Source organism: Cydia fagiglandana, chromosome 3 (assembly GCF_963556715.1).
Source record: "Cydia fagiglandana chromosome 3, ilCydFagi1.1, whole genome shotgun sequence".
Lineage (NCBI taxonomy): Eukaryota > Metazoa > Arthropoda > Insecta > Lepidoptera > Tortricidae > Cydia > Cydia fagiglandana.
The window spans coordinates 11,686,259-11,712,737 of NC_085934.1; the positions used below are offsets into that span (position 1 = coordinate 11,686,259).

The 26,479-nt window shown below is 36.7% G+C and overlaps 3 protein-coding genes across 7 annotated transcripts; 1 reads left to right on the plus strand and 2 right to left on the minus strand.

Moving 5' to 3' along the window:
- The first annotated feature begins 90 nt into the window (after positions 1–90).
- LOC134680094 (casein kinase II subunit alpha) lies at positions 91–9,633 on the plus strand. 4 transcript variants are annotated; one of them, XM_063539134.1, is made up of 7 exons: positions 91–154; positions 5,685–5,968; positions 6,124–6,311; positions 6,402–6,594; positions 7,574–7,803; positions 8,039–8,187; positions 8,628–9,633. In XM_063539134.1, exons 1-7 carry the CDS (start codon positions 106–108, stop codon positions 8,717–8,719), a joined length of 1,185 nt encoding a protein of 394 aa, XP_063395204.1. In that variant the 5' UTR covers positions 91–105; the 3' UTR covers positions 8,720–9,633. The 4 variants fall into 4 exon arrangements, with proteins under 4 accessions (XP_063395204.1, XP_063395207.1, XP_063395206.1 ...); XM_063539137.1 differs by lacking the exon at positions 91–154 and adding an exon at positions 5,137–5,172; XM_063539136.1 differs by lacking the exon at positions 91–154 and adding an exon at positions 5,179–5,337.
- Positions 9,634–11,691: 2,058 nt separating this feature from the next.
- LOC134680040 (cytoplasmic tRNA 2-thiolation protein 2-A) lies at positions 11,692–15,596 on the minus strand. Its single transcript, XM_063539025.1, has 4 exons — positions 15,179–15,596; positions 14,734–15,095; positions 13,100–13,372; positions 11,692–12,194 (listed from the first exon to the last, which is right to left on the minus strand). The coding sequence occupies exons 1-4, from the start codon at positions 15,441–15,443 to the stop codon at positions 11,943–11,945; spliced, it is 1,152 nt and encodes a 383-aa protein (XP_063395095.1). The 5' UTR covers positions 15,444–15,596; the 3' UTR covers positions 11,692–11,942.
- A 608-nt stretch (positions 15,597–16,204) lies between these two features.
- On the minus strand, positions 16,205–25,992 carry LOC134680041 (probable elongation factor 1-delta). 2 transcript variants are annotated; one of them, XM_063539026.1, is made up of 7 exons: positions 25,858–25,992; positions 25,518–25,607; positions 25,271–25,357; positions 24,665–24,856; positions 23,816–23,948; positions 16,822–17,063; positions 16,205–16,286 (listed from the first exon to the last, which is right to left on the minus strand). In XM_063539026.1, the coding sequence occupies exons 2-7, from the start codon at positions 25,602–25,604 to the stop codon at positions 16,248–16,250; spliced, it is 780 nt and encodes a 259-aa protein (XP_063395096.1). In that variant the 5' UTR covers positions 25,605–25,607; positions 25,858–25,992; the 3' UTR covers positions 16,205–16,247. The 2 variants fall into 2 exon arrangements, with proteins under 2 accessions (XP_063395096.1, XP_063395097.1); XM_063539027.1 differs by lacking the exon at positions 25,271–25,357.
- Positions 25,993–26,479: the final 487 nt, after the last annotated feature.

The following is a 26,479-nucleotide window of genomic DNA, read 5'->3' on the forward strand; positions in this document are numbered from 1 at the left end:
GTATGTTAATAGTACCTGATTTATTATGGTTCAGGCTCGTTTATTCCGTCGTATTCGTATGTATTACTAACTTTGTGATCGTCGAGTGCCGATTATTAAGTGAATATGGGGCTTTATAGGACGATATTTAATATTTGGCTCGCTGCTGTGCTTGGTGAGTATCTATATGTCATGTACATACCTATATTTTGTTGAATTTTATGAAACACCTATGATGAGATAATCACTGAAATAAATATAGCAACACAAATATATTTTATGTTGCACACGAGTAAAATGTGAATAAAATATTACGACCTAAAGTGATTTTTAGATATATAAACCCTCCCTTTATATATATATATATATATATATATATGGTTTAAAAGTAATAGGTAACAGCTAGCAATTCAAAACTATACAGACAATTTTTTAAAGTTCGTTTTTATTAAACATTTTTTTCTCTACCTGCTATAAATTAATAGATTTGTGATGAAATGAAATGTATATATATATGTCATAGGTGAATTCATACCATCCTATTTCAATCTTTTAAATTCGTAACCCTTATTGCTTAGACGTAAGATGATGGTCAGTTAATAGTGCTGCTGTTAGACTTAGAATCTATAAACATTAATGGTGCGTTTTGTAACTTGCTCTTGCTACTTTTATTTATAATGAGTTTCTACCCTTCGAATATTAAATGCAGTCAAAAAACTTCATTTAGCTTTATTTCAGAATAGCTTTGCGATCCTAACGAAATAAGGGTACTTTTTTCTACGAAGTTCCATTTCGAGAGAAAACGTTTTCCACCGACTAAAATAATATACAGGGCGTCCCACGGCTATGCCACATGGAGGGAAAGTACCCTAAATATTGTAGATGGAACATTTTACTGAAAGAAGACATTATTTTAATTTAAAAAACAATTTAAACTGCATTCATAGATTTTTAAATAATTACATGGTTGAACCGGGAATCGAACCCGCCGCACGAGAAAAAAAATCAACCTGTAGCTTTATCATACCGATCGAAAGGCTTGATCATAAGGATTATTTTTTGCTAAATAACATAGTGTCGGAAATAAAAGGAAGCCCATGAATTTTAACATGTTTAATTCAAAATTAATCAATTTAATTTATCAAATGCTCAAAATGTAGTCTCATTCTGTTGAATACAAAGCCGCACTCTTTTGATTATTTCGCTAAATTTCACATCAAATTAAAATTCATGGTCTTCCTTTTGTTTCTGACACTATGTTCTTTAGCAAAAAATAATCCTTATGATCAAGCCTTTCGATCGGTATGATAAAGCTACAGGGTGATTTTTTTTCTCGTGCGGCGGGTTCGATTCCCGGTTCAACCATGTAATTATTTAAAAATCTATGAATGCAGTTTAAATTGTTTTTTAAATTAAAATAATGTCTTCTTTCAGTAAAATGTTCCATCTACAATATTTAGGGTAATTTCCCTCGATGTGGCATAGCCGTGGGACGCCCTGTATAGGTTTTTAGAGACCCTTTAAGTGGGCGCGCACTTTGTTCCCTAACGATATGATCGTACGGTTCTCACCTAACACTAACCTAATTCATAAATGGATGATGAGAAAATATCAATTTAGGTGATCCTGATCGTGGTGTGGGGACCTCTGCTGTCTCCAACTCTCCACCCTTCTGGTGGTGGTGGTACCTCTTCTAGTATATTCACTGAGTAATATTATTCAGGTCTCACAAAACTCGAAACAAGTGCAACAACTAATAAGCAGCACTGACCACGGTTACCTACGAGTACGTTATTTATACCTACCTACTTCTCAGTCAGTACCCTAACGAGCGCGGCGGTGGACCGGCTGTGCATAGAGTGCGCTGAGCGAGGCTCAAAGCTTTACATTATAAGCCCGCTCCACACTCGTGCGCGAATCGCGGCGCGAAGCCGCGAACGCGAGTCTGGAGTCGATTTCGTATATCAGCGAACTAGACTCCACACTCGCGTTCGCGGCTTCACGCGCATAGTCTGGAGGGCGCTATAGACCAAGCCTAGTCTTCAGATAGCGGATCTTGAGTTAGGAAGACAAAGTATCTTCTATATTTTGTCCTACTTTTTAAAATAAATACACTTGACTACCTACTCTCGAAAATAATGATAATATTTAAACCAACAAGTGCAGTTACATTATTACAGGGCATAGTTATTATGTCTACCTACATAACTGCCGGAAAATTATATACATACCAAAGATATATTGATTGAGTACAATATATTCTCTTTGATACATACTAAAGGATGATTAGGGAGCATGACCTTAGACGCGGCCGTGACACTCGCGGCCTGTTACAGTCATTTAAGCGTAGGTATCGTATAGTTCCAATAGCGCGCGCAATATTTAGATCATCTCTTTTCGATTGTTGTTGGCAACTAAATTATATTCCATGCTTGTACTGATGAACGACATATAGCATCAAAAGTTGCTGAGCGGGAAACATTTTCAAAAAGGCAAGAAAGTGTGCAGATGCAGCAGAACATTTAGACTACCTGAGTCCGTTAGGTAGCTACTTTTGCTGATGACTGTTATTTAGGGTTTCGTAGTCACCTAGAAACCCTTATAGTTTCGCCATGTACAGTAAGCAGCAGAAGTTGCTAAGCGGGCCGGTGTTCAAAATGATCTTGACGCGATTTTATTGTGAAGAGAATAAGAGCGTGTCAAGTAATTTTCAACACATCGCCCGCTTTAGTATGGTAAAAGTAGCATATTTTGGCGGCATAATATGTACATCCATGAAACTTTGTTTATGACCTTTATCTTGGCACTAGAAATGAGGATCTTCCGAGTCCTAGAAAAATGTAGGTGTCCTAACCCTTTTTCGGGGGGGTATGTGCTGGGGGTTCATAAGTGAGGTATCATTTTCGTGTATTTTTTTGCGCTGAATCGAATGAGACCACACTCACATTTATAGGATCAGTATTTTTTGAGATCGTTAATTAGTTTAAAGGGAAGAGAAGACGAGATTTTTTGTTAGATCAGAAGGCGTGCCACGAAAAACGAAAATTGAAATTTCTCTCTCTATTTGCATATTCGAGTGATAGAGAGGCAGGTAAAGAAAACTTTGATTTTCTTTTTTCGGGGTAGGGCCCCATGCAGGTATTTTACTTAGTCTGCTGGATGATAAGTCAGAACCTAAGTCGTCTATTGGTAAAGGTAGTATCTTGGTAGTATCTAAGCCAAAATCGGGTGGGTGTTTGAAGTAGGTAATTATTATAGGTATAGTTGGTCAAGCAGATCTTGTCAGTAGAAAAAGGCGGCAAATTTGAAAAATGTAGGCGTGAAGTGATATCGTCTCAAAGAAAATTTATATAGGTAATGTGCCTTGGCTTAAGGTAGACGTCCGTCCACAGGGCCGCATCGCACGCAACGGATTTTAGTATTACAGCTAGTAATTTTGCCCGCGACTTCGTCTTTGTGGAATTACTATATAGACAGACAAGTCAAACTACAGAATCGCATCTTTTACGTAATTATAAATATGTAGGTATATGGGTTTGGCAAGCCATTTCCGTCGGTAGAAAAAGGCGTAGGTGCGAAGAGTTGACCTCCTATAGAAAATCGAACTTCGCGCCTTTTTTACTGACAAAGTGAGTTTGCCAGAGTGTAGTACCATGAGTAAGCGAGAAAGTCTTTGGATTCTGTGCTCTACTCTTTCGGACTGCTTTTCTCGAATTTCTCGTCTCCTATTCCTATATCGCGTTTTTCCGCGCAGCAAAGCGCGGTCGGTAGAGAGATGTGCCTCGCCCTAGGCTTCACGCGGCAATTTCCTTGGGAGGCGGCTCGTTCTATCCGGACCTGCCTATATGGTTCAATTTTGATTAGCAAATCAAGAGTCCTACTTGATAGCAGTTGTGATAGGTACTGTCTGTTACACGGTGTCAACACGGTGTATTCTAGCTTCGTGGCTACAATAATTATTTATTACCTTTGAACGTGTTTGGCGCTTGCGTTCAACAAATTATGCGGATTTTGAACGGTCGTCGTCGGATTTTGGAAGCATCGATTTTTATCGATAATCATTTAGCAGCAATCGATACTTTGGTATGAAAATGAAAAAATGATTCGTTTGACCGTTTGGCCGTTTGGCCAAAGCCTTGCCAAAACAAAGGGCCAAAGTCATGCAATAGTTGGAGAAAAATGCAACAATAAGTGTAGGCTTTAACATAATTTGTACTATCCTATATATAGTTTGTCGTAGGACTGTCTCATTTGCTCATTTCAATCATAGACGGAGAAAATCATATTATAATTTGTCTTACAGTCTGACAAAAAAAAAAGAGTAGAAATTAAAAAGTGGCAATACTGTAGTGTCATCCCTTTTTAAGCAATTGATATATGAAAGGGATGGCACTACAGTGTTGCCACTTTTTAATTTCTGCTCTTTTTTTTCAGACTGTACACTAGTACAAGTATCCAAAAGAAAAAGATGAGTATAGTTTTTCTGGTTCATACTGACTGAAGAAACCAATTTGTGGTTTGACCAACTATATCTTACAATATTGTAGGTTTCTGATTAAGTACTCGTTTATCCAATTAATTAATTACTTTTTTATCTTTAGTTTGCTACTAGCGAAAGATATTTTTTATATAAATACATATATATATCTATAAACAATATTGTTTAGGCATTCAGAGGGGCTACCGCGAAAACCGAAATTCGATTCAAATTGCGGGGATTTTTCTCTGTCACTCTAATTACGCCGTCATTGGAGTAAAAGAGAAAGATCCCCGCATTTTGTGAACTTCGATTTTCGCGGTTGTAGCCCAGGATTGCAATAAGGACAAATTTGTGCAGCAATAAAGGTTTATGTTCAAATTTCGTCAAGTGAATGAAAACTAGAGCTGGACGAAAACTAGTGCAGTGCAATGACCTAGTTTGTATGTTATTCAACGATAGATTTTGTTAAATTCTCGCTAAAAAGAATTATGGATTGATAAATGGATTTTTGTAAATCTGTGAATAATATGCAAAGCAAATTGGTCTTAACTTATTTATTATTTAGATTAATAACAAAAATTGTCGTTTTACTTCTCGTTTTACTTCACAAATCGATGTTGCGCGTTCCGATTCTGACCGTTTGAATCGATTGCAATCTAATCTTAACGAGTCAGTCACAAAATGGTGCTGAGTGGCGGGAGGTTATAGCATAGGTAGATGGGCGTCCATCTTGAATTTTACTAGATTTGAGCCGGTTCAATTGTGATAAAAGTGTATTTTGTAGCTTTGACTGTACGTTAATTGTTAGTTTTAAAAGATTTCATGTCTTCTGTTACTTGTTGTCGTTTAAGATAGGTTTGGCTACAGTAATGTTTTAGGTATGAACATTTACTTTACTGAACCATTCGAACATTTGACGAGTAATGGCGTGCGTTTTTTCTCTCCACAGACACTTTCAAATATTTCATGACTAACCTAATTTAACAATTAGTTTATATCTGTGAAATGGACGTTAATTGTAGATTGTGAAAACAAATTGTTACTGTGACATATTAGTGGTTCCAGCTCATAATCGTATCGAGCTGGATGTCGTTTTTAGGTTATACATCACAATACTCCGTGGCTCATAATCTAAGTGACAAATCGAATCAGCATTTCAACTTGAACGTTAAAGTGATATTGTGTTAATATGTTGGAGTGACGTGGTAAATATTTCTATTTGCAGTATCATTACTCAAGACATATGCAATTTCCGGAAAGACTATCGTCGACAAAACCTTAGGTTGGCAGAGGTATAGTACGATGGCAGTACCTAGTAGAGCGCGGGTATACGCCGATGTCAACTCACAGAAGCCGAGAGAGTACTGGGACTATGAGAGCTACGTAGTTGATTGGGGCAATCAGGACGACTACCAGCTGGTTCGCAAACTCGGCCGCGGGAAGTACAGTGAAGTATTCGAGGCAATAAATATCACAAATGACGAGAAGTGTGTAGTAAAAATATTGAAGGCAAGTTTTATTATGTTTAATTTTGCATGGTTGCCTATATCAAGTCTTTATTAATTGTTTAAAATAAACATCTAATAAATGTCTGCAGATCACCTTATTAATCACCAGTCTAAGGTTATTCAATTACTATTTCTAATTAAAGTTTTCATTTTTAGCCTGTAAAAAAGAAGAAGATAAAAAGGGAAATTAAAATATTAGAAAATTTAAGAGGAGGCACAAATATTATAACTTTACAAGCAGTTGTCAAAGATCCTGTGTCTCGAACTCCGGCACTTATTTTTGAACATGTCAACAACACTGATTTTAAACAGTTGTATCAAACATTGTCAGATTATGATATAAGGTATGAAATTGTCTTAAATTATAAAATAATACCTATTTTGCATTCAAATATTTGTGAACAGTGCACTTACTTGTATATTTTCACTTTCAGATATTATTTGTATGAACTTCTGAAGGCATTAGATTACTGCCACAGTATGGGCATCATGCACAGAGATGTTAAACCTCACAATGTGATGATTGACCATGACAACAGAAAGTTGCGTCTTATTGACTGGGGTTTAGCTGAGTTCTACCACCCGGGGCAAGAGTACAATGTTCGTGTGGCGTCTAGATACTTCAAGGTGAGTCATTTGTGCTTGAATCAACAAACTGTTTTTAAACCAATTTTTTCACACCATTTCCAATGGTATTTTATTGGAGACCTATACATTTCTCAGATATGGGAGAGTTATATGTTTATTATAACCATTAATAATACAATTAGTATGTTATTATTTGCTTACTTTGAAACCTATATTATACTCGGAGGTAGCTCCTTTCAAACAAAAAAAGAATTACTCAAATCGGACTACGGATGTCGGAGTAATGTATTATAATTACAAATAAACTCCCTGACAGTATAAAACAGGAACCGAGCGACAAACAGTTTAAAATTACGCTTAAAAAGCTTCTTCTAGAGAAAGCATATTATACAATAGACGAATTTCTGAACGATCAAACACTGGAATAATATTGCTATACTATGTATTTACTCAAATTAAATTATTTAAGTTTTTATTGAAATATTATTGTAAACATCTATCGACATTCATGCATTCTCTAAAAGTTACTTAATAGTTAAATTAATTAATAGTGACCATATTGTTTATTACTTGAATTTATTTATAAATTAACCTGGACATTTAATATTAATAATCATCATAATCTTGTTATTTTATTTTACTAGCTTTATAAATGAACTTGACATTGAAAAATGCATAAACGTCGATAAAATATAAAATATTAAAACTATGAATATAGATTTTATTGCTATTAGTATAAGATGCATGCATGTACTAAATATTTAATACCTAGACTTAAGATATATTGAATGCCCTTACAGGGTGTCATGTACCTACTATCCACAAATTGTAACACCTAATGTAATTATGAACATGACTGCAATACAATAAAGAATAAAGAATAAAGAATAATCGGTGAACGTACATAGAAAAAAAAAACTGCCACAACCGAATACAGAACCTCCTCCTTCTATGAAATGGAAGTCGGTTAATATATCTTGTTTCTGTCATGTAAGTTTTTGTACTACCACTATTTCAGGGTCCTGAGCTCTTGGTGGATTATCAAATGTATGACTACTCATTGGATATGTGGTCACTGGGCTGCATGTTGGCATCCATGATCTTCCGCAAGGAACCATTCTTTCATGGTCATGATAACTACGATCAGCTTGTTCGGATTGCAAAAGTGCTGGGCACAGAAGAGCTATTTGAATATTTGGACAAATATCATATAGAATTGGATCCACGGTTTAATGATATACTTGGCAGGTATGTATATTTTAAATTTAGTAAAAATTGTGGACTCTGCAACTGAAAACCATGTTTGTATTGTTGTTGTTTGACATTTAACATAATATTTTCGTTTGACATCATATTATAATGCATGCTCCATCTCTTCTTGATTGTAGTATTTGTATGCCAAATGGCAAAAAATAGTGAAGCAAATTATTGTATAACAGCTGTATTTATTATATTTAACCTATGTTTAATTTTGTATTTGTAGGCATTCCCGTAAGCGGTGGGAACGATTTGTCCACTCTGAAAACCAGCATCTGGTTTCTCCTGAAGCTTTAGACTTCCTTGATCGTCTTCTGCGTTATGATCATTATGAACGCTACACTGCACGAGAGGCAATGGATCACCCATACTTCTGTAAGTATATCATAAAAATTATAAGTTATTAATGTCATCATTATGCCATTACTTATACCTAAATAAGTATTGTAGGTACATATGAGGAATTAATACTGAATTGTAATTTCAATTCTCAACACTATTACACAGTTACTAATGTGCTTTTATTATCTTACTGATTCATTATGAGATGGAACTTACTTGTCTCAATTGGAAAACTGAAAACAGTTACAATATGCCTTTATAATTTAATGATCAGTAGTGTATTTATTTTCTTTTCTATTAATACTGAAACTACATTTTAAATAGTTGTCTTAGTAAAGAAAAGTCTTATAGATCCCTTAATCCCATATTCAAATAACAGTAGCTAATAATAATATACTATTGTATTGTAATAATATACTATATATATATATAATATAGAACAGCTGAGGTACATGATTATTTTTCAATTACAGATCCAATTGTAAAGGAGCAGGGCCGGCTGAAAGTTGAATCTAACTCTCCGACTCCCAATGCATTGCAAGGACCAATAAATACTGCGGCATAAACTGTTACAAATAAATAGTAACACTTTATATGCTATGTATTGAATATATACTTGTACAAGATTCCAGAAGAGACACTAAACACCAAACGAGAGCCGCTGACAAAGGAGTGGCCTACCCAGAGTGACACATCTGTGAAAGTAACCATCTTTGAGAACCAACAAGTAATTCCATTGTTTGATAAATGGAAATAGTTTGGAAAGACAATATAATTTAGTGTTTAATATTAGTAAATCTGGTTTATTGTTTATTTTAAAGTGTTTCATCTCTGTGGTAAAACTACTAAAACAAGTCTATGAAAGTGAACATGAACTAAAGCTGCATATTTATTTTTACTGTTACTTTGAGGTATCAAGTGGTGGGTTTTAAATTTTTTTAAAGTTATGAAGAATTCGTTTTTTTAATACAAAATTGAATGTTATTGAACAAGATAAAATGTACTTCAGAGTTTTATTGCACTTGAAATTTGCATTTATTAACCTATGGTATTGATACTGTAATTACTTGTATGATATAATAAATAACACCTACTGCGTACCGTTTTGCAAGTACTGGTTTAACTGGTTAGCAGCTTTTCGTTGATCACATTTAAAATTTTGTATTTATGTAATAGAAGTAAAATGTAGATATGTGTAATATAAATACAAAATTTTAAAAATATCAATTGTTTTCTTTTTTATTACATTTTGGTAACGAAGACCAGTAACTTATAATTAATAGACAATGTCGGATTAAATCTTGTTTTTATTAGTACCTATGTTCTTAGTAAGTTACGTTAGCTGTCCTTATATACATATAGAATAAAGTCTATCTTCAATTTAAAGGTGAGCCTCATTATTATTTATTTTTATTATTATAACTGCAAGTTGTTGCATCAAAATTTTCTTAATAAACAATACTAACTTTTTTGCCTGAACATTTTTTCGACTTGTAAACCAATTGCCACTATATTTTCAGGTTGGTTGCCATAGTATATATTAATGCAGGTATGTTTGAACAGAATTACTGACAAAGCGGTTCCCTGTCCTGTTGAACTTGTTTATGACAACTATACAGAATGTTTTTTTTTAAATGGCCTCTGAGAAATAATAATAAATAACCCAAACTATACAAGTTACAACGATATAAAATAACCAATATTTTGTAAGAATTTTAAAGTTGTTAACATTTTTTGTGAGCTGTGATTGAGTCCTACAACATTGAACAAAATTGACATTATTTGTTAATGCTGATCGAGCCGGTTTCTTTCTCTTCACTATACTATTCTATATCTGAAAGTATTAAGCAGATAACTCTATCTCTACATCTTGCTGTACATTGTGTACATTAACATTACATTAGGTGGTACCTACGTCTATTTAGAATATTGGACAGCTATGAACCCTGCCAGGGCACTGCTAATTTAGGTCTCATTCTAAAATTTCTAAATATAAATGTGTCGAAGTCTAGTCAAAGGTCTAACTTTGTCGCTTACTATAAGGACGAGATTTGCTTGTATCTTTAAATTTCTTGTACCTAATATACTTACTGTACACTTTGGTAACCTGTCAAATACAAATAATCAGACGGCCTACCGCGAACCACGTTCGACGTGTTGCCTCAAGTCACACATACGTCGCACGTGGGTCGCGGTAGGTGCTCAGAAATATCTGAACACGCATTCTGGCAGACCAGGCCAGATTTTGTTCGAACAGGCCCTGACAATAGAGGCGTGTTCAGAGATTTGGCCGCTACGATATACCTATCTGATTCGGCGACTGTACATAAGGACTGGATACTATTGGTACTTCCCCTTTTTTTGCTAATCATAGTTGACCCTAATAACAGGGCTTACCCTGAACCACGTTCGACGTGTTGCCTCCCTGTCACACTCATGAATTTACAAGTGCGACAGAGAGGCAACACATCGAACGTGGTTCACGGTAGGCCCTCAGAGCAAGACAGCAGGGTTGAATAGGGTTTTCAATCAAGTAAATAGGACTCAATTAAAAAATAGTGTCCGACTAAAACTTGAACCCGCCAGCCATTATGGGGAACCCCCAAAATTGAATGTCTTCTATTTTTGTGTAAAAATCTTAATGCGGTTCACAGAATACATCTACTTACCAAGTTTCAACAGTATAGTTCTTAGTTTCGGAAAAAAGTGACTGTGACATACGGACGGACAGACAGACATGACGAATCCATAAGGGTTCCGTTTTTTGCCATTTGGTTACGGAACCCTAAAAACAAAAAGAAAACAAAATTGCAGGCTCTGATTGATCAATTGATTTGGTTTGATTGATTGATCTATGAACTGAAAAGTCTCTTATTGCTCCACGATAATGACATTTTGGGCTATCAACATTTAATCAAGCGGTCAAAAATTCAAAAACTAAACAAACGATGGCGCCTTTGTGAACACCACAGGCCACGGTACGCCACGAAAGTTTCGGTTCGGAAGTTTTTGGCTGAAACCGAACCTTTTGAAATACGATTTATAGCGAAAGGGAAACTTCGGTCGGACCATAAAATTCACAATTGATTCTATAAAATAAAATACAGGTGCATAATTCAAATTCAATATTATTTATTTTATAAAAACACATGTATATGATGCAGGAGATGGAGCCCTGTCCTTCTCTAGGTTTATGAGGTTAACAAACATACTTGTGTATTAAATTTTTTAACCTAACCATTTAAACAAAATAAACAAATCAGTAACTTAGGGTGGTAATCTACCTGTCCAATTTCTTTGGCCAATGTGTATTTTGTCTCACATTTTGCTTAACGAGAGAGTGAGACGCAATGACATTAGACCAAGTTATTGGACAGACGGGTGGCAACCCTTATGGCTCCTCTACATGGGCCAACGCCGGCCACTCCAAGGGACGCAGCCATGCGGTAGAATGAGATAGCAATATTACTTGCTCCCTCTAACGCATAAATACGTCCCTTGGAGTGGCCGGCGTTGGCCCATCGTGTAGAGGAGCCATTAAGTACTAAATCGAGCATGCTTAGACAATTTAATATCAAGCATCTCCTTATAAATACGTACAACCCTTATAATTTGCTTATCTAATCTATTTTAGTAATTGTAGACCTTAATGCCACTCCTATAAGTAGATAAATTGGTACCTAAAGCTACTGATATAGATTGACAAATAGGTACCTATTTCCTCTCAACTCCTCTCAATGCCTCGCCATGATTGAATGTTGTTATCGAGCAAGTTAATTGAACAAGCACTAGGTAATACTCTGAATAGCATCATGAATAAACCGTGGTAACGTTGAATCGTCAATTTCTGAATAATTTCTGCTACAACCATAACATAGACGATCATTGACATAAGGAAACATGGATTTCTCATTACTGTAGTTTGCTTGATGCTCCATTTTCTTGAAGTCTGCATTACTAGGGCTTTGAAGGGACACTACTCGTGAGAAGTTAGTTGCTTCCAGAGCGGTTAACTTTGTGCTTTTTGTCCTCAGGATACTCTGAAATAAAAAAAAACTTTCTGATATACTTACATATATGTGTGTGTACATGTAGGTACAAGCATCGTTTCATAGTTCAGTATTATACTATAGTTTAGTTTAGATTTTTCATCAAGCCTTTCATCCGCCTTACATTTGAGTATGCGGATTGGCTGTAGATTTTGATGGCTTTCCCGTTTATTTGGTAGAGGTTCCAATACTTCAAGCAATAAACTCTATTGCTGCTTCTACTAAAATGTGTCCACAAATGTTATTGGCACGCTTGAGTAGGTACCATAGATAGGGTTACTTTTAATCTTTGGGGTAACAGTTAATAAATATTTTGCAAACGGGTCCCTCGTCCCTCAATCCAAAAATAGAACAGTTATGCTTAGGTAAACCCCTAAAGTTTTTGAAAGACTTATTCAATATTCAACCTTGAAGTTAAACAGAAATAACTCTACTTATGTAAAGGGGAGTAAATTATCATTATTAGGTATCAATTTTGAGGCATGAGTAATATCCATACCGCTTACCGGCAACCTATCCATCCATCAATTAATTAATGTACTTAACACCTACATTTTTAATTAAGCATTGTGTATAAGTATCAATGTTGGACAGCAGGACAGGACCCTACCTATGCCAAATTACAGCTTTCTAGTCAGCATTTGTGAGGCTCAGAGTCTGCAGTTTGCATGCTGCACATAAAGATTCTAAAATTGCCTCTGGCCTATATCCCTCCGACTTACATAACACAATAGATGGGCAATCGGGGATGGAATTTAAAGTCAAACTCTGATTCAAGGTCTCCTGAGGTGTTAGAGTCTGTGCGGAAATAGAAGAGTCCTGAAATATTTGGAAACCAATACATTCCATGACTCTTCATGACATCAAATTCACATGTGAGAACCCTCATTACATACCTTGCACAGAACACACTTTTCATTTGATTGGTTATTGTTATAAGTTCCAATTTTGTCAGCAGTTTTGCAAATAGTTGAAATTGTGGCTGGAAAGCTGTCTTGCAATTCAGTAACAAATGACCCAATTACGGACTGCAGGCTGTTTTGTTGGAAAGTGCTTTGGTCAGCTGGATGTAAGTTTTTAATTTTGATATAATAGTCCAGTTCCTCTTTGCTAATGTCTTTCATTGGTCGCAATATTTTGATGCTATCATTTCTTCCATCATAAAAACTCTGAAATAAGCCTTTGTTTAAAGTACATATATTATCATGGCAAATATCTAAAAATGATGGAGTCACATAAGAATAATAGCATTGCATTCTTATTCCATATAAATGATACAATGCAATTGTAAAATAACAAATTTAAACTAATTCACATTATAAATTGTAATTGCAGGCCATCTTTTAGCCCCATGTGATCTAGGTATTTACCGGGATCAAACATACATTTTATGTAAAATTAATGAGTATTGTTGAGTATATGCATACCTACATGAGGATTCAGTGTTGACAGTTTAACCCTTTACCAGGCCAAGGGAAATATTCCACCCACATCTTATATCGGTTACCGTAGTCAGGTTTTAACTCCAAACCACCTACAAAATATTTTGTCAATCCCTGAAAATATTATTTTATGATCTTCATTCACAACACGCTTCTAAATTGCGTAATATATCTTTGGCAGCCATTTCAATTCACTTGAACGCTAATTTCAGCAAACTACGGAGAAATTCGAACACTTTCCATAATTTCTATGAAACAGAAGTACATAGATCGAACAATTTTTTGATATTTTGTAGATTTTGAGTGTTGAAAGCAAATGTAATCGTAAACATTGCTAAATATTCATGCATTATTGTGTATGACCAGAATTAGGATGTGGGTTGACATTATCCCATGGCCTTATTAGAGTTTAACTGTGTGGGAGCTATTTTTCCCATGGCCCGGTAAATTGTCTTGTCATGTCATAAAAACTCACGTAAGTAATAAAACAGTTTTTGTGTTCAACCTAGAGCGAATTCATGTGGTTCGTAGGAGATTTGGAGTTAAACCTTGACTATTATAACCGATATAAGATGTGGGTGGAATATATCCCTTGGCCTGATCAAGAATATAATAAGACAAAATCTAGTATGACAGTTCATTACTTAGACAGGCGATGGGATAACCGTAACCCACATTTTTATTTCTGGTTTAGAGGAAGATCTCCGACTTTCATAAATACATTTTTTACAAGGCGTTCAATACGGTTGCAACAGCATATAAAGTACGTATTAAGACACGCTGGTTCTTCGGGGCCTGGTAAAGGGTTAAGGGCAAATGCAGTTTCCTCACCACTCATATAAATAAACTATGAGTGGTGAGGAAAGAAGATATATGAATGACCAATAAACTATATTACATACACATAGTAAGTGTTGTTAGTTTCTATCATTGCAATAAAAAGACAACTGGAGAGGTTAATGAGGTCATGAGGTTATTTTACATATTAAACATTGTACATAAAAATACTGTCAATCTTGCTCTAATACTATAAAATACGTATATATCAACAGATTTCAAATTTTACAAAAAAGATGATATGTACTTACAACATCATCCTGAACTTGTGCTCCGCGACCCATGGTAAGGTTTGATAGCAAATTTATAGCTAAAGTGGCTGTAGTTTCAGCTGTGAAAATATAATTACACTGCAATTGTTCTGCTACTCTTACAAGTAAGTTAGATCTTATTTTCATGAAATAATCATTTCTGACTGTAACAGGCATACTCCTCAGCATTGCTTGGAATTCCTCTTCATTCTTATTAGCAGGCACACTGTTAGCTTCTGGTAAGTTGGTGTGAGCCTGAACATATTCTGACAAATGAATGACGTAAACTTGGAAGTCATATTGTTTACATTGGTTTATAACAATATTTGCAGTTTTGTCAGCATTTTTATCATGGACACTATCTGAAAGTCAAAGATTTATTATGATTAGGTACTATCTAAAGGGTGAAGGTCCTTCAATAATATTCATATAAAATAAAGGTTACCTATTAAATGCACAAAACAAGGTGTAATCCTTAATTTCTTATGATTACTCATAGAAATTCCATTAAAAACCATATCCAACAGTACTGTCGAGCTAGTGCCACCCGATAAACAAACCAACACTTGTTCATTTGGTGGTATGGCTCTATTTTTTCCAATAATGGCTCGAAATTTGTGATTAATGCCAGTTGTAAAACAATTTTCACAGTAGTGATCCTTTTGCCGTAAAACTACAGTTCCGGGAGATTCACACTTCTTGCAATTCATGATTAATTAGAAACGGAAAACAATATGTCGTTACTTAATTATTTACTTTACTCACAAAATAGCTGAATATAAATACATTTATAAAAGGATTAAAAGGAAACAGAATGTGAATAAAATCAAAGCATGCTACACTTGCTACAGTACGGTATTCCCGTGTGTCATTTTGACATTAATTAACTGCTGTCAACGCTCAGAATGAGTTGTTTGAGTCAAGTTTTAAAAAGCTGAATATTTGTGAAATGAGTAGAAAGAAATTAAACAGTGGCAACACAGTAGCATCGTCCCGTTGTCTTTATATGCATTGATTTGAAAGGGACGGCATTACAGTATTGTGACTTTTTAAATTCTACTCTTTTTTTTTGAAGCACTGGCACAGTCACTTTATCAGTAGAAAAAGGCGGCATGCAATAATAGATATTTACAATACAGGTGCGGAAAAGAGCAAATTCCTATTCGCACGTGTATCGTACATACAATGTTTTACAGTACATGACATACGCACGAAAAGTGCTATTTTACGCACTAGTGCGGGAACAAAGGACACTGAAACACCTACAGGTCTATGATAGGACAATATGTACTGTAAACCTTTTTTTTTCATTTATTTGAGAAAATTATTAATAACTCTATTCTCTTTGGAAATAATAAGTAGCTCCCCTATAAAAAGGGTCTCTTCTCTTGATTAGTATGATATAATATATATAGTCTGCCCGTTTAGCTGTAAGTTTATGATGAGGACGGGGAGTCAAAAAAATAGTTAATAAAATGAAAGATTTTATTTTATTATTTAGTAAACCTTAGTTGTTACACTTTGTTGAATGCTGCAATGTCAACACTTTGTACCTGTAAATAAAAAACGTGGCGTGAAATCGGTGGCAGATTTTGCATACTTTATATATACACACCTAGATATGCAACAAGTAATCTAAAATTTGACCTAAATAGAATAATCATTATTTTTCCATGAAGATTGAATGAAACATATGAAGGACATGAACAAAATAAATAGCCGCCTAGTCATAGTAGTAGTGTGTGTGTGTAGTCTCAGTGGCGAACCAGCGGCACGTTTGGCGGGGCCTGCAGCAACAGATCAATCTTGCAAGGGATTTGAGCAGCGTGTACTGAGGCCTCTCATATAAGTTTGAATTTGTTTAACATGGACGTCGCGTCGCCCCACTCGAGCGTCCACTCAGTTTGCACCCTAATGATTGTATCGTGGGTATTAGAACATCTCTATAACTTAAAAAGAAGTATCAACACCCATCATCACTATCTGTGATAATGATAAGTGTATCTGTGACAAATAAATAACTACTTCTCACTAGTAACTAGGCTAACATAACAATAAAGCTGTTAATTTGTCTTTATTAGTACTTACAAAGTCTTCATTTTTCTCAATTTCTTCGGTGAGCCAATCCACAGAAACCTTGTCATCTTCCACTACACAGGAGATCTGCAGTTTGTGGATGCCATAAGCAAGAGGAACTAATTTAGCTGCGCCCCAGAGGAGACCATCTGAGGTGATGTTTCGTACTGCCTCTTCCAAAGCCTTCATGTCAGTCTCATCATCCCAAGGTTTGACATCCAGAATAATGTTTGATTTGGCGATGAGCACTGGCTCTGGAAATCAAAATTTTAAGTTAAAAACGAGTATCAGTTTTTTGGAAAAACAGGACCTAACACGCTTTTTTAAATGAGTAGGACCAAGATTATCTATTAACTTGAATGCAGTTATCTCATCAGCAATCTTAGCAGATAATATATTATACATCAATGAAAATTAAAAAAAGGTTGGAAAATGAGGTGAAAAAAATTAGTTACCCCCTTTATTCATAAACAGGCTACAAACTACAAACATCAATAAGCAAATAATCGTTTGTCCTTGTCTGTCATTTTGACTTATGTATTTATTAAAAAGGGATAAAACATAACTAAATCATGCCCATAAAGTTTAATGAATAATGGGGTTAGTCTGTACATACCATGTCTATATGCCACAGGCCCCACAGGTATCAATGAAACATCTACTTAATGATTACGTCGAAAATCATGTTTCAGAATGTAGTCACCTACTGAGATATTTATCAATGCATAACTTTGTTTTGGGGGGATACAAGTGTCTCTGTGGCTGACTGCACATAAGCCACCTTTAAATTTTAAGACGAAACGGGAGCTGAGCTAAAAGTCAATTTTGAGATTTCAAGCTGAATATAGCCGTCGCTCTGACGGGGCGTAACCGCGGCGTGAGAGACTGTATTTGTATGTGTAATGCACGCACACAGACGCGTGCGGTGCGCTCGTACTCGCGCTGGCCCGCACCTCACTGATTGCAATTTGCATTGCCACTTTTTGTTACTGCTACTACTAAGTAGGGTAATTCGCCAGTAACTGGCCACTTTTAATAACTGGCCGCCCTAAACTAAAAATGAATCCTATTCACCTATAAACAGAATTCATTTTAGTATAAGGTTTCAATAACTTGCCACTTTATACTAAAATTAATTCTATTTATAGGTGAATATAATTCATTTTTGGTTTGGGGTGGCCACTGACGAATTACCCTATTGCGATTGAACTTTTTTACTTACCCGGCTTACGTTTACGGAACTCGATATCGAATAGGGTAATTCGCCAGTAACTGGCCGCCCTAAACTAAAAATTAATTGTATTCAACTCTATACAGAATTCATTTTAGCAGGTATAAGGTTTCAATAACTGGCCACCTTATACTAAAATGAATTATATTTATAGGTGAATAGAATTCATTTTAGGTTTGGCGTGGCCAGTTACTAATAGTGGCCTGTTACTGGCGAATTACCCTATTTACGTACTTAGTGGTTAATACTAGTATCAATTAAGTTTTTTTTTCAATAATGCTCAGAAACGAAGTATAGACATGACAAATATAAATATTAACGTCTTTGTAAGGCAGGATTGGATATTCTATAGAGTAGGAGTAAGTGTATGAAACAACCAATTCAGCTAGGACTAGGGAATGCTATCTAGATCTCGCAATTTCGAGATCTCGCTAGATCTCGCACGTATTTTCGAAATTTAACCTAGTTGACAGGAAATCTCGATATATGCAATCTCGGTCGAGATCTCGATTAATATATTCGAGATCTCGAGCAAGACTGAAAGTGAAATACTTTGTTTTAAGTAATATATGACCTTAGATTCATGTTGTTCAGGCAGTGCTATTATGTGTCCGGCTTTAGCTCTATATTTTCATTTATTTATTTTTCTTCTTAGGCTAGGTCATTTATAACATGGATATAAAAGTAAAATACAAAAACACATAAAAAACAACAAAAAATAAGTATAAACACATTATAAAAAACCTAACCTAGGGTGCCGCCAGCAGCGGGGCAGGGCCCATTAGCTCTATTATTGTTACGCAGTTTCTAAGTAAAGGTAAATAGTGGTTTAATTTCGATAGCATTTCATAGAAGTAAAGTAAAAATTAAAATTGATTTTATGTTAAATATTTAATTTGTTGTTGTTATTTTCAAAATATAACATGAGGTACCTTAAATAAGTAGTATGTCGGTGGCATATCGTAAAATCGTAATCCTTGGCGTATCATGAAACGCCACCATTTCCTGATCTAATATTAACCCAGGCATATCACGATCTTCCTTATGAAAGAGACGGCAGATCCATCAGAGCAATGCATTCTTTGATATTCCTAGCTTCATAGCGGGCGCATTGTAAAATAATTGATCGAGAAATCATATACATATTTTCAATGATTTTGTAAATGACTACAGTTATGACTACGGTTATTAGAAACCAATTATCCACTCAACCGTCCGGCCCACGAGACTGTTTTCCTGTCAACCGTCCGGGGTTTTTTAGCGACGCACACCCCGCGCAGCGCATTCACAATTTTCTACAAAAATTATAACTACACTGCCATCTAAATTTTATTAGAGCTAACTATTTAGTTAGGCTACGTTGTCGCATCAAGAGAATTAGTAAATAATGCTGAAATATTCCGTTAGATGGCTCTGAAATCAAATCTTTCTTCCACCCCTTTGGATAGTAAGGTTCCCGCGGACGGTTAAGAGCATATTTTTTTCGGATACTATGCTATCGTCGGACGGTCAAGTGGTTATAGTATAAATAATTTTTTTTTTTTATTATGAATGGGCTTACTCATGGCCACAGACTAGCCGAGGCGTAGACGTGGCCTACGATGGAGCGAGCTCGCCCAGAAGGTGCCTGTTCACTCTTGATTTGAAGGTTGCCGGGTTATAAGAACACGGAAATATAGACGCCGGCAAGGAATTCCATTCCTTGGCAGTGCGCATAAGGAAAGTAGAAGCAAAGCGCTTCGTGCGAATTGGTGGAATATCTACCAAGTAAGGATGGAAACCGGCCGTGCGTCTAAAAGTCCGATGGTAGAATGGGGACGGTGGAATAAGCTCGTGTAGCTCTTGGGCACACTCCCCGAAGTGCAACCTGTAGAATACCGACAGGCTGGCGACTTTCCGCCGATGGGCCAAAGACTGAAGCTTAGCCGTTAGCTTCTTGTCGCCAATCATCCTCCTGGCTCTGCGCTCCACTGAGTCCAAAGCGGCGAGTTGGTATTTAGCTGAGCCATCCCACAGGTGGCTGCAATACTCCATACACGACCGGACTTGAGCTTTGTAAAGTGTTAGAAGCTGTCCAGGTGTGAAGTATCGCTTCACCTTATTTAGGACGCCCAGCTTTCTGGCCGCAGTTTGTGCTTTAGACTCAATGAAGCTGCCGAAGCTGAGGACTGAACTCAGCTCCATGCCGAGGAGTTCCAGGCTGTCGGCAATAGGTACAGATGCACCCCGGAAAGAAGGAGTCAGGTCGAATGGACTCCGTTTTGCGGAAAATAGACACGTCTGCGTTTTGGAGGCATTGAACGTGACCAGATTGTCATCACCCCACTGGGAGACGAGACTAAGGGTCAAGTTCATTCGCTCAACCATGGCCTCTCTCTGTGAACGTATATCCTCCCTGCTGTCCCCTGCACTAGCCAAATATCTCTCAACAACCGTACTGTCATCTGCATAACCTACAATGCTGGGTTGCAGCATGTCGTTAATGTGGAGCAGGAAAAGGGTTGCGGAGAGAACAGACCCCTGAGGAATACCGGCGTCAATGGCCATGAGGTCTGAAGAGCAGCCATCAATAACTACTCTGATCGACCGTTCACTCAAGAAATCAGATAGCCAGCTACAAAAGTCAGCAGGGATGCCGTATGCAGGAAGCTTGCTAAGGAGACTTGCGTGCCAAACCCTGTCAAAGGCCTTCGAGATGTCCAGTGAAACAGCAAGCGCTTCACCGTTCCTCTCGATGGCCTCGCCGCAGCAGTGCGTGACATACGCTAAAAGATCCCCAGTAGACCGACCTCGGCGAAAGCCATATTGACGGTCACTGAGCAGATCATTTGCTTCGAGGTATGCCAGCAGCTTGCCGTTAAGTAACCTTTCCATGACTTTACAGAGCATGGAGGTAATGGCGATTGGTCGGTAATTGCAGGGATCAGCACGACTACCCTTCTTGGGTACTGGCTGCACGTTTGCAAGCTTCCAGGATTTCGGCACCGTTCTTGTTTGGAGAGAGAGGCGGTACAGGCGTGTCAGTACAGAAGACAACTCAGGCGCACACTGCTTTAGTACACGTGCAGGTATACCGTCTGGTCCACTGGCCTTATTCACGTCAAGATTCTGCAGAGCTCGGCGTGCCTCTTTTTGATGAATAGCAATTCTCTGCATAGAGGAACTGCATTGAGGTAGCGTAGGTGGAAGTTTTGAGCCTGCGTCTAGACGTGAATTGCTCGCAAACAGAGAAGCAAACAAGTTTGCTTTCTCTGTCGCGGAGTGGGCCAGTGTCCCATCAGGTTTCTGCAGAGGTGGCAATGTGGGTCGGCAGAAGTTGGATTCGACCGCTTTCGACAGGGACCAGAACCGCTTGCTACCAGGAGGGTAGGAGGCGAGTTTGGCCCCTATTCGACTGACGTGGTCGAATCGAGCCTTTCGAAGCACCCGTTTGCAGGACTTGGCAGCTGAGTTAAAGGCTTTTTTCCTCGCGCGAACCCTCTGTGCTCCAGCTTTGGTATCGCGGGCTAATACCCAAGCCTGGTATGCAGACTGCTTAAGGGCCTCGGCTCGAGCACAGTCCGAATTGTACCATGCTCGGGTCTTGTGATCGAGCGATAGGTCGGAGAACGGAATGAAATATTCCATTCCCTGCCGAATCACATCCGCAACAGCCTCAGCAGAACACGAGGGGTCACCCGAAGAAAAACAGACCTGCCGCCAGGGGAAAGACGCAAAGAAATGCCGCATCTCATCCCAGTCCGCTGACTCGTATCGCCATACTCTCCTCGTGCCCCTAGGGCAGAGATCAGGAGGAGAGTGGATCGACACGGATTTCACTAGACAGTGATCGGACGATCCTAGCGGAGCTGAGACCGAAACCGAGTGCCTGTCTGGATCAAATAATAATAAATAATAATAATTCGCCCGCCATTTACGTGACGGAACAAAATTCATCATTACTTTGTTATATGTATAATATCATACATCAATAAAACTTATGTTTTTGGAAAGCTAATGAAATTTTTCGTATATTTTATAATAACATTAATTGCGGTAAAGTTATAATTTATTGAGGTAGACGCATGTTTTGTCAGTACTTATGCCATCCATGCACGGTAAAAAATCATATATTTTAAATATTTTGTAAATGACTACAGTCATGACTACGGTTATTATAAAACAATAATTGCACGTTTAATACTCTTTCAAACGACATCTCACACGAACCGATCGGTCCCATAGGACTAAAGACGTGAACAAATATCAATGCTGGTAGGCCGCCCACTTTTTCCTTCCTTTTTTTCGACACGCCCCCCCCCCCTCCATAAAATAAAAACCGGTTTATTCATATTCTGGAGACTACGAGGAACACGTCCATACCAGTTTTAGGTATTTAGAAGAGATGTCGACGAAAATCGTGAAGGAGACGACTTTTGTTTAATTTGCCTATATCAGAATAGCACACCTTGAGGTTTGGGCAAAATGGCTGGTGTTCGCTAGGCAGATCATGAAATGTCGGCGTTTCATTATATTCCTAGGAATATCTCGATACGCCCGATTTTACGATGTCTATATCTATGGAATTCTTAGAGATTATTGATTAAAATAACACATTTTTAGTTACTTTGTCAAATTCGATCTCGTCGAGATATTAATCTCGATCCCGAAAATCTGACTGTCGAGATCTCGAAACACCCAATCTCGATTCGGATTTTTCGTGCGAGATCTCGAATCGCCAATCTTGGTGCGAGATTGCATTCCCTAGCTAGGACCTTAAATTGCTCGACAATTACGGAGCGTGACTGTACCTAAAAATGTTGTAAACCCATAACCATGCAATAAAATATTTTGATTTTGATTTCTAATTTGAAATATTAGAATCAAAAAGTTCAAAATAGATTGTACCTATGTAACTACAAAAATGTGTTCCCTCTCAACGCAAAACCCCTTGTGTCTTAGGAGGATCTAGATATTTTCACACAAGACGGTTTATCGATAACTTCTTACATCACTAGATTATCGACTATTGCCCATCACTTTTCTGGCTGTGTACGTATTTAGAAACTTGACTCCGCCCCTAAAATTAGTGCGATAGGGACAACTGCAGCTGAGGCGAAAAATCCTGCGTAAAAATGACAAAAATCGAGGTTTCGTACTCCTCTTTTTCCTCCTCCAAAACTTAACCAATCGTAACCAAATTTGGAAATCTAAATGATTATGAAATTATCTGTGTCGGACCGTTTTGCTTTTTTGGCTAATTGATATCAGTTTTGAATACCACGCCTCTCATTGCGGCATAGTCAATTAGGCCATTTTGGCCATTTTTGAAGGGCTCTAGCGCCTTAAAAAACAAAAAAAAAAAAAAATCAAAACGGTCCGACACAGATATTGACAATATTAATCTGTGTTGAAAAAATCATTGCTCTAGCTTCAAAAACCACGGTGGAAAACGAGGACTACGTTTGTATGGAGAAATGACCACTCCTGTTGGCTCTTAATTGTGGCTGTGGCCGCAATAAAAGTATATACTATAAATTCTACTTTATACCTCAGTATGGATTATGATGGCCTGCTCTCTGCAGCAAAATGAAAACAGCTTAAAATCACATTTCTTGTATGGCAATGGACATACACTTTAACAAGAAACAGAGTATGTCAAATGAGTAAGCCCTTAAAAAATTTGTAACTTTCTTTGATCTTAGCCTGAAACTTTGCCTGCATAGGAATTAAGCATTTCCTTAGGAGATTTCAGAGATGGCAAACAATGACATTCAGTGTTATACAAATACATACTTTTAGATTTCTTAGCATTGTAGGCTGCAAGGCGTTCCTCTCTTATTCTAGCTGCTTCTGCACTTTCTTCTTCGTCATCTGACCCAAAAAGATCAACACCATCATCTGAGTCTTCAGCCTCTTTAACTGCAGCCTAAAATTAAACAATACATAATATAATTAACAAGTATTAATATAAATTATAATATTATGTAAATCAGAAGCCAATAAATTCCAAGAAATTGACCATTTAAATTTCAAGTTAACCCTTTGTAGGGCACACTTAGGTATTATACAGCAAAACTGCCTACCCTATAACATCATCTTTTTGTATTTTTTCTCATGCAGAATTTGGTATCGTCTTGGGTCGTCCCATTCGTTTTTCGTCAAGTTCTTAAATTAGTCCTATTCTGCTATCGTCACGCATTCTACATTGAAAGCCACCAACGATTGTGACAAATGTAGAATGAGTGACGAAAGCAGAATAGGACTAATTTAAGAACATGACGAAAAACGAATGGGACAAACCAAGATGATACCTAGAATTTATAGGCCTTTAAAGAGGCAATGAGGCTTTTACATGTATTTTTGTAAATCTGGACCATTATAGGGTTAAATTTGAATGTTACCATGATTGTACTACATGATTGTGCCACCAGAGTGCAGTGTGTAAGTCACACATACGTTTTTTGACAAGTTTTCACTATGACATTGATGAATAGGCAAGAGTGATAGAGGCAGAAATAGAACTATTGATTGTCGTGTTTCAGGTAGGCCATGTGATTGAGTAAGTGATGTCCTCTACAGGCAGAGTTTTGTGTAATATTCCCTATTAGATAAAAAGTTATTTGATAAAATAAGTGGTTTCACCTTAGGAGCCTCAGCCTTAGCTTGGGATGGTTTGGTGCTCTCCAGAGTCTCTACACGTGCCTGCAGGCTGATGACGAGCTTGCGCAAGTCATCCATAGTCTTTTTGAGTTCTGAGTTTTCTTTCTCGAGGTTGCTGACTTTGTTGGTCAGCTCTGTGTTCGGAACTCCAGCCAACGAAGCAACACTATCCATCTGAAATTATTACAATTATTTAATGGTATCTTGGGTTCAATAATAGTGTTTGGGCAAGTATAGCCTTCTACAAAATGTAAATCCTGCAAGTATAGCCTTCTTTTTATAGGTATATACATATATGTTCTAATAATTAGGCATCTATATTGACTATTGTCCTTAATGAACAAGTCTCAACTTTATTTAACCCCTATAATGAACCTTCTGATAATGATTTTTAATAATGATGATGATTTTACACATATTATTTTACACATATTATTTTACACATATTATTTTACACATATTATTTTACACATATTATTTTACACATATTATTTTTACATTATACTACTTTTCCATTTGTACTTCTTTATAAGGGTTAAGTTGTAGTGTAAAAAATGTGTGAATTTATGTAAAATAAGTGTTACTCACACATTCTAGGGAATTTTTGATATGTTGCCTTGCTTTTGCCACTTCATTAGCCAAAGAAGACTGAGTTGAGGCAAGTGGAACTCGGACCTACAACATCATATTATTCATATTTATAAAAAAAACTTTTATAAGTACGTACGTAGACCAACCAACATGGATGAGGGATGAATAAAAGATAAAGGTATTGAATGAAATACGTTTAAAAAATTAAATTAATGCACTTTGATCTGAAACTGATGCTACTGACCTTTGACAAGGACTCGTAGTAATCCCGCTCCGCATCATGGTAGACGGTCTTGTCTAACCAAATTTTTTCGTGGATTAGGGTCGACATTGTCTAAAAACAAAAACAATCAAACATTTACAAGTTTGACTATAAATTCATGGAAATAGTCTTCTTAACATAAGTGTTTTGTCATACATACAGATTAACAAAAAAATAATGAAATATTTTAGTAATCTAATATTGGCGTAGTATCTTCATCCACCTTTTACAATTTTTGTTTAAATTTAAATATGGAATTTTTAGGTTATAGTTATCAAGTTACGTTCTCTTATGATAATAATAAAAAAAGAGGAATATTTACATGTTTCCAAGTAGAATTGATGATAACTATACACAGAAGCACCAGAAACCGAAGAAAATGAAATTAAAGTTACTAAATTAGCACGAACGAACCGCACCAATCATCGGTTTTTCGAAAAAAGAGCGTATCGTATCCCCCCTCCTTCCACGACGACAAGACACATGTCAAACTGGTATGTTGCCATATTAAAAAACATTTTGTATACATGATTTTTAAAATTGTTGGATAAATCACTAAATAAATTCGATGAAAAATTGTTTAGAGTTTCACGAAAATCGGAATTTCCTTATCTGCCTCTCTCTCGCTCAAATATTACATCTGGGGGCACGGCAGTGCTCCCGCCAAGTCGAGCAGTATTAATATATTAATGCATAATTGCAAGGCTTAGAGAATATAACCAATGGAGACGCCATGTCTATAATTTTCGCAAGGGCCCAACGCTTTCTGATCTCTTTGACGGCGCAGCAACTAGTATCATTTCTCTCTTCTTGCTCTTTTAAAAATGCCGTTTGTCAAAAAAGGACAACCACACTGTTGACAAGATGGATTTCAAATCCAAGTGCAGGGTTGCCAACTCCAATTTTTTTTTACCCCTGAGTTCAACTTAAAAACTCCTAAAACT

Excerpts from the sequence above, each read along its gene's own strand:
- LOC134680041 (XM_063539026.1), bottom strand. The coding sequence starts at position 25,604 with ATGTCGACCCTAATCCACGAAAAAATTTGGTTAGACAAGACCGTCTAC. Across the intron at positions 25,358-25,517 it reads ACTACGAGTCCTTGTCAAAG|GTCCGAGTTCCACTTGCCTC; the intron begins GTCAGTAGCATC and ends ATGATGTTGTAG. Across the intron at positions 24,857-25,270 it reads TCAAAAATTCCCTAGAATGT|ATGGATAGTGTTGCTTCGTT; the intron begins GTGAGTAACACT and ends TAATAATTTCAG.
- LOC134680094 (XM_063539134.1), top strand. The coding sequence starts at position 106 with ATGGGGCTTTATAGGACGATATTTAATATTTGGCTCGCTGCTGTGCTT. Across the intron at positions 6,595-7,573 it reads TGGCGTCTAGATACTTCAAG|GGTCCTGAGCTCTTGGTGGA; the intron begins GTGAGTCATTTG and ends CCACTATTTCAG. Across the intron at positions 8,188-8,627 it reads AATGGATCACCCATACTTCT|ATCCAATTGTAAAGGAGCAG; the intron begins GTAAGTATATCA and ends TTTCAATTACAG.
- LOC134680040 (XM_063539025.1), bottom strand. The coding sequence starts at position 15,443 with ATGAATTGCAAGAAGTGTGAATCTCCCGGAACTGTAGTTTTACGGCAA. Across the intron at positions 15,096-15,178 it reads TTGTTTTGTGCATTTAATAG|ATAGTGTCCATGATAAAAAT; the intron begins GTAACCTTTATT and ends TTTGACTTTCAG. Across the intron at positions 13,373-14,733 it reads CACAAGTTCAGGATGATGTT|AGTTTTTATGATGGAAGAAA; the intron begins GTAAGTACATAT and ends GGCTTATTTCAG.